The sequence below is a fragment of the Danio rerio genome, chromosome 7, assembly GCF_049306965.1.
Source record: "Danio rerio strain Tuebingen ecotype United States chromosome 7, GRCz12tu, whole genome shotgun sequence".
Classification (NCBI taxonomy): Eukaryota; Metazoa; Chordata; class Actinopteri; order Cypriniformes; family Danionidae; genus Danio; species Danio rerio.
The window spans coordinates 40,255,622-40,270,080 of NC_133182.1; the positions used below are offsets into that span (position 1 = coordinate 40,255,622).

A 14,459-nucleotide genomic window follows, 5' to 3' on the forward strand; every position below is an offset into this window, starting at 1 on the left:
TTTAACCAAATCCAGTACTGAAATGGGAGAGATTTTAGCAGCTCTCCTTTGTCAAATGCTAGCTATTTTTTTGAACATAATTAAAAATAAATTGTAAGCACTTCTCTGTTTGTGTCGGGTCCTTTGTAAGCCCAAATACAGAAACAGAACAAGCTCTGTGGAAATAACAGCATTTGGATGGCATTTTAGCTTTCTCTGCTCCATTACATCGCCCCTGGCCTTGCCTCTTCGATGTGCAGGGTGTGTACACATGGTGAATGCGCATATCCAGAAGCCCTTGTGATCTCACTAGCCGAATGTATTTTTTGGTAGTCCCCAAACTTTTTTCACTGTAGGCTTTGCTAAGCTGACTGTAAAAGCATAATAATATAATTATTATAGAAAAAAAATTAATGGTAAATATAATCTTTCAGCAATACATAGTTTAGTAATTAAAATTTTATTTAGTGCCATGTTTACATTTTTATGCAAACTTAATACTAATTTTTAAATTTTGATTTTCAAACATGTAGAAATGTTAAAGAAGTAATAATAAGTTGATTTTATCCCAGTGCATTGTATTTTCTCTTATCCTATGTTTCTGTGTAATTAAATGAAATGATTCTTAAGACATTTTTCTTACTGTCTTGCAGATCCAGTGATTATGGGTCAACATACACCAAGCTCAACTTGATGCCTGGGACAACCATCATCGTCACAAACTTCTATATCTGCCCCACCAATAAGAAAAAGGTGAGTGGATTATTAACACTTTTACAGTTCTTTGTTTTCGGTTGGGGAAGAAAGAAAATCTCTTTCACACCAAGATGATTTAGAGGGTTCAAACTAAATCTAATAAAGCTTTAGATTTGTAGCATTACACTGTAAAAAGCAATTCGTTTAAACATTGAGTAAACCTGTTGCCCTAAAATATTCAGTACGTGAACTGCAGTACGTGCATAATTTTAAAAAATTATTTTACAGGTTATAGTCAATTTAACAGTTCCGAGATACAGTATGACAGATTTAATCACTTTTTAAAAGTAAAGTACAGTAACTAATCGATTTCTACAGTGTATGGTTCATGTTTTTGCTTGTGATATTTAAAGTATGTTACACCTCTTGGCTCTTTAGTGATTAATAAATAAGACTGCATGCATCTTGTGGAAGAGCATTGTTTTGGTTGTTTTTCAGCTCAGTGCACACATGAATGTGGTTCCACAGCATCAGTGCTCGCACTGAAATCTGAAATTTATGTCATCTGAGTGGGTAAGACTAATGCTGTTGTTTTGAGGTATTGAAAACATTGGTCTTGTTAAAATAAATCATGTTTTTAAAGTTGACAAGCTGTCATCTCTGATCCTTGGTGGATGAAACAACTAAAACACAGGCTCAGGAGATAACCGGTTTAGATGGAAAACATCACAACAAGTTTATTATTTAAACAGCTGAAGATATTTTGCAACCCATAAGGTTCATAATTTACACAGTCCATACATGAGAATAAAATCCAGCACAGCATACAGCTGCTCATAATGCAATATCCCATATACAGTACAGTGCAATATAAAATGAACTCAAGCTACTGATAGAGAACTATAAATGACTTGTACACAAGAAGCCTTGTTCGAATCAATTTTAATACTTTAAAAAGCCAAGGCAATGTTGATTCTAGTTTTATTATGAATTCAGTCATGTTCCCCTTTTTTATGACTAAAGATTTGATTTTGCATGATCCCTGGTGGAGACGTGGTGGCGTAGTAGGTAGTGCTGTCGCCTCACAGCAAGAAAGTTGCTGGTTTGAGCCTCGGCTGGGTCAGTTGACATTTCGATGTGGAGTTTGCATGTCCACACCTACGTTCGCGTAGGTTTCCTCCAGATGCTCCGGTTTCCCTCATACTCCAAAGATATTTGGTACAGGTGCTTTGGGTAAGCTAAAATTGTCCTTAGTGTATGTGTGTGAATAAGAGAGTATGTGTGTTCCCCAGAGATGGGTTGCAGCTGGAAGGGCATCCGCTGCGTAAAACTGGTTAAGTTGGCGATTCATTCTGCTGTGGCGACCCCGGATTAATAAAGAGACTAAGCTGAAAATAAAATAAATGAATGTATGATTGAATAAATGATCTCTGGTGAATATTTCTCACTTGTAACAATTAACTCTTTGTAACGATTCTCTAATGGATAAGACTAAAGACAGAGAGTGTGTGAATGCCGTATGCTCATATTTTTTTAAAAGATCTGTAATGACTGGTGAAATATTGAATTTTTTCAAATATATAAGTGATAATTAGCTAAAAGAATTTTTTTTTTTACATTTTTAAACATAATATTTTTTTAATTAATTTCTATTTAGTTTAATTCAGGTTAATTTAGCAAGTCTTTGGACCAAAAATTAGGCAAGTCTATGGATTAAAAATAAAAATAAAAATCTTAAAGGGATTAATAATATTGACCTTTAGAGGTTTTTTATTTTTTTAATAAAAACTTTCATTCCAGACAAACCAAAAAATAAATAAGACTTTCTCCAGAAGGAAAAAAAAGCATTTTCACAAAATACTGCGAAACTTGACCTTGCTTCTTTCCACATCACTTGGGAAATATTTAAAAAAGAATTTACAATTTCACAAGAAGGCTAATAATTTAGCCTTCAACTGCATTTGCTCATTATTCAAATTTTACAGGAAAACAGCAAAGGAAAAAGTCACATAGTGTACCATATGTTGAGTTTGGAAACTAATTAGGATGCATAAACCCTCTTAGTGCTATATTTATACAATCTTTGTACAAATCTTGGCAGCAGCATATTTTAACCAAGATCATGGGTTATATAAAATTGCATCTAAAGCTCCATATGGTTCCTCTCAATATCTGAATGTATTTAAATGCAGCTAATAAATATGTCCTGTGACTATAATTAAATGTGAGGAGTTTAAGGTCATGTGTTTTTTCCCTCCCTTATGGAGATTGATGGTAATGATCAACCCTAGAGCAACTACGACATGTTTAAGCGTGTCAAAGTCATCCTAATGAAGTTTACAGGGATCTCCTGCTCATTAGCAATCTCCTCACAACCTCTTAAACATGAAAACACACAGACGTCACAGCTGAATAACTGCTAGCTGTCTGTAACAGGCAGTTTACAGACACACATCAAAGCTCCACTGCCATCCTTCAGCTCAAATCACTATGCACAATATTAATAACTAACAGGAAAATAGCTGTTATTCCACATGATATAAAGTACATTTAAGGCCATTACTGTTTAATGTTTGTAGCTGCAAAGTGAACTGTACAGGAAGTAACTAAGTGTCGACTTGGAACAACAACTGAACCTCTTTCCCACGTTAGACACTTTTATCACAAAATCTTGGACAACCGTACCTTGACTGACGACACAAAGAGTGTTTTGAACAGGACAGGACAATACATGCACTTTCTCCAGTGACTGGTCAAAAGTGGCTTTCATGAAAACAGACACTTGCAGGCTTCTAGAGAACAAGCCTTGAGTGTCTTCATCGACGGCTCAGTCGTCTGGGGTGTTTACACTGAGTCTCAGGAAAAACCTCTGTTTGTTCTTGGTGGCCAATATATTTTAACTCTGACTCATGTGACACTTCTGCTACTGGACATTGTTGACGCATTGTAAATAAGGAATATCAGATGATGGGCAGTTTAATTTTTAATTAAACACATACAGTATGTAAATATATTTGTTTTAAAGAATGTAGTGATGCCAAAAAATGGAGATGAGGATGTTACATCACAAGCTATGTTTCCATCCACTTATTTTGATGCACATTTTGAAATATTGCATTAAAAAACTTAATGAAAAAGCCAAGATAAAAAAATGATCCACACAACTGAGTAGGTTGAACTTTTTATGCATAAACTACAATAGAAAGACATTTATAGAATAAATTCCAGCATGCACATCAAATAAGACATTCGATTTTGTCGTAACAGATCATATGATAACAAAAATGGGTACATTAATGGACAAACCGAAGTACCGATGGCACTGCACAACATCTGAAATTTGTTGTGGTCATTACAAAATCTCTTAGGATAAAGTCTGTCTTCAAAGTGGTTTAGTATTTATTACCTCCAGAGTAATCTTGAGTTTCACCTCCAAAGGTCACCATGCTTTCATAGTGTTTCATCTTTGTCTTCTGAAGCGCATTTAATTTATTTTACAGTTTAAGAAAAAGACCCATAGTGCAGGGGTGGGCAATACATTTTTCCAAGGGGCCAAATTAAACTCTGGGCAGTTTTAGAGGGGCAGACCAATACAGTTGATTTTGTTTTCCATTAAAAAAAAAAAAAAAAAAAAAAAAAAAAAAACATTCACTGCAACTATTCAATAAACATTCATAACAACTCTAAAGTTAAAAAAAGGATACATTTTACACAAAAGTATTTTAAAGACCAGCATCACATTATCAACCTAATGCCACTGGGTTGTTTGATTGCTTCATTTTAGTTCATTTTTATTTATTTATTTATTTATTTATTTATTTATACATTCATTCATTCATTTGTTTTTTTTGTGTTCATTGAGAGAATTCTAACCTGCTTTAGGCTGAACAAATGCACTAAAGTCAGTAAACGTGAGGTGGATATGTGATGTAATGATAATCACTGAAAAAGAGTCTGTATCTGCATTTGGTAAATTGTTAATCTGAGATAATTATTCTACCTTTATTGAATTTCAAAAGTGTAATTCCAAGCTGCCTGGTCGGGTCCTGTCAAATGACTCATAGTTCCCTTGTGGCATTCTGAAATGTTTCGATTTTTTCAACTCCCAGCGCTTGGAAAACGTGAGCGAGACATACGTGTACTGTACTGCATGTGCATCACCTCCTTTTTGCACACTAAACCCGCGTGTCTCTATTTCAAATAATAAAACTTAGCCTGCAAAAGGCGCTATATGTGACAGTCTTCTTTTGTTTACTTGCAATATCAGACCTGCGCATTGCAAGGCCCTGTTTGCAGTTGAATGTAATTTAAATTAAATAAATACTTCACACAGGCCGATCAAAAAAATGCAGCGGGCTGCATGTGGCCTGTGGACCTTAAATGCTCAGGTGTGCCATAGTGGCTACTCCCACTGCAATTTTCATTTTGTAACATTTGACTCACTGGATGGAAATAATGCTTTATTCAAAAACTATAAATATTTTCAAATATATTATTATATTTTTTAAAAATATGTACAGTATTTTTTTTTCAAAATATATATTTTTAAATTAACGAAATGTATTTGTAATGTATTTGAAATATTTTGTATTTTAAATTCATTTAACTGAATTGAATTTTATGTATATTGACTTTTACAATTTAATGATTTTAACTAAAAGCTATTTTAGTTTTTAACATACTTTTTTTTTTCTTCAAAAAATCCCTTGTTTTCTAATGGTTAACCAAACATAGTTCCGATCCACACTTACACCATTGGTTATGATGTTACTGTGTCTGAATAGTCAGGTAAACAAGAGTGTTTATGCTTCAGCTGGGTTGCTCTGCCCTGAGTGTGTATTTATAAATCCAAATGTGTGTGAGTTTGTGAGAGAGAGAGAAAGTGGTGGTGAACGTGCTGCTACACCCCACAGGTCACCGTACAACTACACAGTGTCAATCAGTGTAGCGTTAGACAGCGTCCTAGCATAGAGGAGCAGGATCAAACGCCACTGATCCAAAACCAAAGCGTCTGGCCCCTCATTTCTACAGCGCTGAGCCCAGCCAAGCGTGAATGAGAGAAAGAGGCACAGAAAGAAAGAAGCATCAGAGGGGAAGCCAGAAAGACTGGCAGCAGTTGCAAATAAAGCTATCCTTGTCTCTAATATATCTGACCTCCATTAAATCACATTTCTAAGTCCTTAACAAAGATGAGCAGTATCTTTTCTCAGTCTCTAATTAGTCATATTCAGCAGTGGAATTAACAGCAGCTGATGCTGCAGTAATGCATTCAGTGCGTCTGCGTTCATTTTATTAATAGCTTGCACAGTTCAGACAAAGGGTTTAAGCAAACAGTTTAATTTCAAACGGCATAAATTTGACTTCTTTTGTCTCGCTTTATCTCTTACCAGAACTTCAGCAAGCAATTATTCAGAAACTAATGTGAGATTCGTCCACGCTGGAGATACGGGAAAAGTTCATTAATGGGAAATAGCCTTCAAAATGAGAAAGCACAACGTTTCTACTTCATCATAGAAACAATTTTAATTTTCTGATACTTTTATGGTTTGCTTGAAGCACATATATTCCATATTACTTAAATGTGCGGCTGTTCAGTGCATATTCAGGTTTTTACTGTCCCAGATACACTAAATCTAAATCGAATGGATTGCCTTACTGCTGCAATAGCATGCAACTTTCCTTATAATAATACAATTATTTGAGAGACACTTCCTCTTTACATTCAGCATTTCATATTGGCAGTTGCAGCAATATTTTCACAACTGTCTTATTCAATGTCTTCATAGTCAATATTTTGATCCCCTACAGAAGATAATTGAGCTTAATTTCTTTGTAGTACTGTGAAGCCATTCATTTTAAAAATATGCATTAAAATGGCTGCTAAACAAATAGAGAAACGTTCGAGGTTACTAAAGTAACCCTTCGTTCCCCGAGGAGGGGAACGGAAGCACTATAAGTGGATTTGATTTGTAAAATCCACGCATTGGGAGGATTCGGATCAGAAGCCGCTTGTCTGGAGAGTATTGAACGGGCCAATGAATGAATAATAAGCTTGCGCAGGTGTGCGACATCTGCAATTATCTCAGCATATAAGCACACCTGAAGCCAGCAGACGCCATCCTTTTAAGCTGAAGAGACTTTCAAACAGCTAAGGGACAGTCATTATGGCGACGGAGTATAGTGCTTCCGTTCCCCTCCTCGGGGAACGAAGGGTTACTTTAGTAACCTCGAACGTTCCCCTTCGGGGGGAACTTCAGCACTATAAGTGGATTTGATTTGTAAAATCCACGCATTGGGAGCCCATTGAAAGCGCCATAATGACTGCACCTTACCAACACCCCCGATGAGGAGATAGTCAAGCAAGCGTGACGCACCCACATCATGGGGGGCGCGGTCCTCCAACGTGTCCCTGGCCCTAATTTATCCTACTTCAACAGAAGTTTTACGGATTTAGATATATTTTTTGGGAAGTCGTGAGCATCTAGATAATTCTAGGAAATACGACAGTACGTTGGGAAGCGTACAATCCCGATAGGGAGGACGCTGCGGAGGCCATCCGTTACCCAAGGGGGGGGATAGATGGCAGAATTTACATATGGACTAGCCCTAAAAAGGGGGAGTACGCATAGCAAAAGAGTGGTTAGCGGAGAGGGAAGACACGGGTCCACCCAGGGGGGGGACTTAACCGTGGCGGAATAAGCATATGGGATCGCCTAGTGGGGATCACGCATAGCAGGCACCTATACCCAAAACGCGGGCTGACCAGCGGGCAGACCTACAACGTAGTGGGCCAGCAAGTGACTCCTCCGCTGAGTCAGTGCTGGGGGCCACGGAGGAATCTGCAGGGCTCACCTGACGGGGAACTTTACTGACAGATAAAAAAGGCGCACGTACCTCCGTGTTAGGGAGAATGGCGCAGCAAGCGTGTTTCAACACCTTACCGAGTTGTCTCCTCAATCACCAAGGGTTACCTAATACCCTTGAGGAAACCGGCTCCACTCGCAGATTGTAAAACCTTGCAAATGTGTTGGGTGTCGCCCAGCCCGCAGCTCTACAGATGTCTGTTAGAGAGGCGCCGCGTGCACGCGCCCAAGAGGATGCAACGCTCCGAGTGGAGTGTGCACAAACTCCCGGGGGACACGGCTGACCTCGACTCGAATAAGCGAGTGAAATGGCATCCACAATCCAGTGGGATAATCTTTGTTTTGATACGGCACTTCCCTGCTGCCGACCGCCATAACAGACAAAGAGCTGCTCAGATGATCTAAAATTCTGAGTACGGTCCACATAAATGCGCAGAGCGCGAACTGGACAAAGTAAAGAAAGGGCTGGGTCTGCCTCCTCCGGGGGCAGCGCTTGCAGGTTCACTACCTGATCTCTAAAGGGGGTGGTAGGAACCTTGGGCACATAACCGGGGCGGGGTCTCAGGATGACGTGAGAGTAATCCGGCCCGAATTCCAGGCACAAGTCACTGACCGAAAATGCCTCCAGGTCCCCGACCCTCTTGATGGAGGCCAACGCAACCAGCAGAGCTGTCTTCAGGGACAGAAATCTTAGAGATACTGATTCGAGTGGCTCAAAGGGATCGGATCGCAGACTCGTGAGAACGAGGGCGAGATCCCAAGAGGGCATGAGAGGGGGGCGAGATGGATTAATTCGCCTAGCACCCCTAAGGAACTGGATGACCAGGTTATGCTTTCCCACGGTGCCGCCAGCTACCGCGCTATGATAAGCGGAGATGGCGGCCACGTAAACCTTGAGAGTGGAGGGCGACAGCCTGCTGTCCAACTTCTCTTGAAGGAAAGAGAGCACAACACTAATCTGGCAATTTCGGGGGTCTTCTCTGCGAGAGACGCACCATTCAGTGAATAGACTCCACTTCAGGGCGTAGGCGCGCCTCGTGGAGGGGGCTCTAGCCTGAGTGATGGTATTAACCACCGCAGTCGGTAGGTTACCTAAGTCTTCCTCGCGTCTAGGGACCACACGTGGAGGTTCCAAAGATCGGGGCGAGGGTGTCAGATGGTGCCCTGTCCCTGAGAGAGTAGGTCCTCTCTCAAAGGGATCCGCCAGGGGAGGGCCGTCGCGAGGAGTGAGAGCTCTGATATCCAGGTCCGGTTGGGCCAAAGGGGCGCAACTAGCAGAACCTGTTCCTCGTCCTCCCTGACCTTGCACAGAAACTGCGCGAGCAGGCTCACTGGGGGAAACGCATACTTGCGCATGCCCCGAGGCCAGCTGTGGGCCAGTGCATCCGTGCCGAGAGAGCCCTCGGTCAGGGAAAAAAACAACTGGCAGTGAGCGTTCTCGGGGGAAGCAAACAGATCGATCTGGGCCTCCCCGAATCGCGCCCATATCAGCTGAACAGACTCGGGGTGGAGTCTCCATTCTCCAGGACGTAACAGCTGTCGTGAGAGCGCATCGGCTGCACGATTGAGCGTGCCTGGGACGTGAATGGCGCGCAGCGATTTCAGCCGCGGGTGACTCCAGAGGAGCAGACGGCGGGCGAGCTGAGACATGCGGCAAGAGCGCATACCCCCCATGCGGTTGATATACGCCGCCGCCGCCATACTGTCCGTCCTGACCAGCACGTGTTGCCGCTCCAGCACCGGTAAAAAGCGGTGGAGAGCAAGGAACACTGCCAACAGCTCTAGGCGATTGATATGCCAATGCAGCTGGGCACCCTTCCAGAGGCCCGCAGCCGCATGCCCGCGACACATGGCCCCCCAACCCGTGTTGGAAGCGTCTGTTGAAACAACAACATGGCTGGACGCCTGTCCTAGAGGCACACCGGCCTGTAGGAACGAGGGGTCGTTCCAAGGGCTGAGGGCGCGGCGACACAGCGCAGTAACCGAGACCCGGTGTGTGCCCGCGTGCCATGCGCGTCTGGGGACCCGATCGTGAAGCCAGTGCTGAAGTGGTCTCATATGGAGCAACCCGAGCGGCGTGACGGCGGCTGCGGATGCCATATGCCCCAGGAGCCTCTGAAAGAACTTCAGTGGGACCACTAGTTTGCTGTCGAGCTCCCTCAGACAGTTCAGCAACAGGCGAGCGCGTTCCTCGGAGAGGTGCGCTACCATGGTGATCGAGTCCAGCTCCATCCCGAGAAAAGAAATCCTCTGCACGGGGGCGAGTTTGCTCTTTTCTCGGTTGACCTGAAGCCCCAGTGGGCGGAGATGCCGAAGCACCTTGTCCCTGTGCATAATCAATTGCTCCCGCGAGTGGGCTAAAATCAGCCAGTCGTCGAGATAATTGAGTATGCGAATGCCCGCGAGCCGAAGGGGCGCTAGGGCACCCTCCGCGAGTTTGGTGAAGACCCGCGGAGACAGAGAGAGCCCGAAGGGGAGGACCTTGTACTGCCACGCTCGACCCTCGAACGCAAACCGCAGAAATTGGCGGTGGCGTGGAAGAATGGAGACATGGAAATACGCGTCCTTCAGGTCTATGGCTGCAAACCAATCCCGAGGACGAACGCATTGGAGAATGCGCCTCTGCGTGAGCATTCTGAACGGCAGCCTGTGCAGACAGCGGTTCAAAACGCGCAGATCTAGGATTGGCACTGACCCACCGCTCTTTTTGGGTACGATGAAGTATGGGCTGTAAAACCCACTCTCCATCTCGGCTGGAGGAACCGGCTGGATTGCACCCTTCGCCAGGAGGGCAGCAATCTCCTCTCGCAAGACAGGGGCGGACAGGGGGTTGACCCTGGAGAAATACACGCCCGTAAACTTGGGGGGCCGTTTCGCGAACTGAATCGCGTAACCGAGTCTGATTGTGCGTATGAGCCACCGCGAGGGGCTGGCCCGCGCTAACCAGGCAGGCAGAGCCCTCGCTAATGGAGTCATCGCTACAATCACTGACGTACCAGCGGTGGGGCAGCGCGGAGTGGGTGTGCTGATCCGGGAAGCACGAGGGTCCCGCGGAAGAGCTGGAGGAATGCGATTCGCTCTGGCTCCGCACCCTGACTCCGGAGAGGGGGCTGGAGGGCTGAGGGAAGGGAGACCGTCCCCCCAGCGCTCGTGAGCCACTGGCGAAGCACGTAGAGTCTGCGAGCCGGAAGGCAGCGCGTCCCGGACTGGCAGAACTCGTGCAGTCACATCCGGGGAAGGGAAAAAGTGCTCTTTTACTGATGTTTTGGTGGCACTGAAAAGTACCGTTGTTATCGGGGCCCCGCCCTCCAGCGGGGAAAGAGCAAGTTTCCTCTTCTCCGGATGGCCTGTCTCAGGGACGCTTCGCGGTCCGTTTACCGGACTTAACGGCGCCCTGGGCAGGAGGGGCTGCCTGCTTTCGAGGTGAACGCCGCGCCCGCTTGGCCGGAGGCGCAGGCGGGGGCGGGGCAGCACTCGTTGGCGGGCGCCCTCGGCGAGGAACAGCGGAGGTGGATGGCTCGGCGGGCGGAGCGGGCTTACGGCCACGCCGATAGATGACATTGCCCATCGCATCCGACTGCTCTTTCACCGCCTTGAATTCCTGGGTGAATTCACCGACGGTGTCGCCGAACAGGCCAGCCTGGGATATGGGCGAGTCAAGAAAGCGAACTTTGTCAACGTCGCGCATATCGGCCATGTTTAGCCAGAGGTGGCGTTCCTGAACCACAAGTGTGGACATCGTCCTCCCCAGCGCACACGCGGCGGACTTAGTAGTCCGAAGAGCATAGTCGGTCGCGGTGCGCAGCTCATGTAATAAGCTTGGGTTGGACCCGCCCTCGTGCAGCTCGGCCAGCGCCTGCGCTTGGTAGCGCTGGTAGGTGGCCATTGCGTGCAAAGCAGAAGCAGCCTGGCCCGCAGCCTTATAAGCTCTGGCTCCGAGGGAGGCAGACAACCTACAGGCTTTGGACGGGAGGCGGGGCAAACCCCGCCACGTAGAGGCGCCGCGCGGACAAAGATTGACCGCGATAGCGCGCTCCACTGACGGGATCGCCTCATACCCCCTGGCAGCTCCGCCGTCAAGTGCGGTGAGGGCGGAGGCACACGCAGCACGGGCAGAGAAAGGTGCCCTCCAAGACTGCGTGAGCCTACTGTGCACTTCCGGGAAGAAGGGGACGAGAGGCTTCGAAGGCTTCGCCTTCTGGTCCTCTACGTAGCACCCATCTAGTCGGTCCGGCCGCGGAGCTGGGGGATAAACCATCTCCAACCCCACGGCCAGAGCAGCCCGGGAAAGCACGGCTAACATGTCCGCTTCAGGATCCGATTTGACAGCGCTCACCTGCCCGGAGGGAGCGAGCGGGTCCGGATCTTCGTTGGACAGTGAAAGCCCACCCTCCGATGCCGCGGAGGACATCTGATCTCTGGTGTCAGCGAGTGTGAGAGCTACCATCTGGTTAGACGGATCACTCTCACCACCCGAAGCTTGGATGGAGCGCCGTGAGGAGCGAGAGGTCCGCGAGCCCGTGGGCGGCGGATTATCTCCCGCTGAAACCCTCAGATCTGCCCGAGCGCCCGCTGCTTTTTTAGAACAGGAGGCAACTGGGGTGGCTCGCTCTCTTGCGAAAGTTAGCCGCGATCTTAGCTGTGCAACGGTCATGGCATCGCAATGACGACATGAACCGCCCGCGAGCACCGCATTAACATGCTGGACCCCCAAACATGCAATGCAGTGATCGTGTCCATCATCCGGAGCCAGGAAACCCCCGCATCCAGAAACGCACAGTCGGAGCGCCATCCTGAAAAGGACGTGCTGCACGACTGTGTTGCTCTTTTAGGAAAGTTACAACTATACGCACCGCTCTGGAGGACCGGACCCAAAGAACCGCAGGCAAGGGAGTAACCCAGCTCGACCGTCTGCCACCGCGAAGACCCACTCTGGACCGGGAGACACACTCGTTCGCTCTGAAGTGCTGATCAGCAAGAGGAACCCTCATCGACTCACTCAGAAAGGATCTGAAGCAAAAAGGATGGCGTCTGCTGGCTTCAGGTGTGCTTATATGCTGAGATAATTGCAGATGTCGCACACCTGCGCAAGCTTACGCTGCCAATTAATTTCATTCATTGGCCCGTTCAATACTCTCCAGACAAGCGGCTTCTGATCCGAATCCTCCCAATGCGTGGATTTTACAAATCAAATCCACTTATAGTGCTGAAGTTCCCCCCGAAGGGGAACAACAAGATATTCTTGTGAGCTTATTTTATCCAAAACATTGTTTTGCATGGCAAAGATGCAGCTTTTACCTTTTCCTGCTGATTGTTTTCCAAACTGGAAAGGTCACAAACATTTTTTTTTTCTTTTTTTAGAATTTTATATGGTGTGGTGTTTTCCATGTACAGTTAGATGGTGTAATCCTGCCATATATAAATTGTAGTCTCTGAGGTGTGTTTTATGAACTGTGGTTATGATGCCTACAGAAAAGTCCTCTCCCGTTCTCAGTGACTCGTTCTGTTGGAAAAACTCCCATTACTTCAGCAGCTGAAGTCAGAGCAAGAGGCCAGATTAAAATCTCCATGCTCAGTGTCCTGAAACCGAGCTAAAACAGATATAAAAGACAGTGGCTATCTCTGACATTTGGGAGTTTAATACATGCATTGGAAAGTAAGTGAAGCAAACCAGTGTTCACAGCCTCCAGCTCCGGAAAGCAGAAGGGCCGTGTCCGAGAATATGACTGGCTAATGCAACGATGTTCCTCTGGGTGGAAGTTTCTCATAGAGCCACGAAAGAGGGATGAGAGATAAAAGCCGAGAGATGTCCTTAAAGCTGCTTTATCTTTAAGAATTTAGCAGGATTTTCTCACATTTACTCATTCTTTAGTGAAGGATTTCATAGTTGCTCTAGCTGGTTTTATTCCAACATGAAGCTCATGAGACTTTTCTGTATGGCATATTTAACCCAATGCAATTCAGTACCTATAGCTACTTGAAGAGCTGTTTTTTAAATGGAAGGTAATTTACATTTACTCATTATTATGCATTATCAGTATTGTGGATGTTATTAAAATCTACTAATTAACTAAACCCCATTAAATTTTACATTTCAAATTATGCTGATATTGTGAATGCTGGCACTTCACAATATCAACTTGTCAAATTGAAAAGGACATTCAGCCAAATATTAATGGCAGACAAAGCACTCAAAAAAAATTAATTTAGAAAGCTCTTTGTTTATGAATCTTGTCTATTAATGCTGAAAATTGATTTGATTTAATTATCAATATTTCTTTATTTAATATTGATAATGTCTTGTCTTGTCTCATTGTAATAACTTGAATGTCTGGATACTATTTTGCAAACACAGGCTCATTGTGAAAACGGGCCCCTCTATACATTTCTGGAGAGCGTGAAATATGTAACCAGAGCTACGTATGGCTGCATTTCATCTTAAACATATGGCTGCATTTCGTTGTAAAACAAACGCTACACGGTAGTATGACGGCTTCTGTTTCTTTTCATGCTACTAACTGACCACTTACCTCTGTGTGGGTGGCTTTTCTTCTGTTACCCATTTGCCTAGTAGCTTTCCATGTATGTTGGGGACTTGAGATGCAGAGAGGAGTAAATCATAAAATAGGTAAAACAAAAGGCAAAAAATAAAATAAACAAGTAAATAACAGAGTGAGAACGTAGTAAGATTAAAAAACGTGCTAAAAAATAAGGTGAGGGCTTTTCTTTGTCTGGATTGCTTTTGAAAACACTGTTGGTTGGGTTTATTGAAGTGGGTGGACCAGTACTGTCTCAAACTTAACTTCCGCTCTAGGCAAACAATGATCGTGCTGCCCTCACAGTGTTTATGCTACTCTTTCGCTGACAAAAGTGAAGAGGGTGGGGAGAGGGGGTGTTTGGGAGATGTTGCGAATGGAAGAT

The 14,459-nt window shown here is 45.0% G+C and overlaps 2 protein-coding genes across 9 annotated transcripts in view; both read left to right on the plus strand.

The window, feature by feature from the left end:
- The window catches only part of esyt2b (extended synaptotagmin-like protein 2b), an 860,030-nt gene that overhangs the window by 570,689 nt on the left and 274,882 nt on the right, over positions 1 to 14,459 (plus strand). The window lies entirely within an intron of this gene.
- Positions 1 to 14,459, plus strand: part of sorcs2 (sortilin-related VPS10 domain containing receptor 2) — a 299,601-nt gene that overhangs the window by 154,951 nt on the left and 130,191 nt on the right. For all 7 annotated transcript variants that reach the window (XM_073908837.1, XM_073908838.1, XM_073908839.1 and 4 more), the window contains exon 3: positions 633 to 732. In XM_073908837.1, the coding sequence (XP_073764938.1) occupies positions 633 to 732 (100 nt within the window). The remainder of the gene's footprint in view (positions 1 to 632; positions 733 to 14,459) is intronic.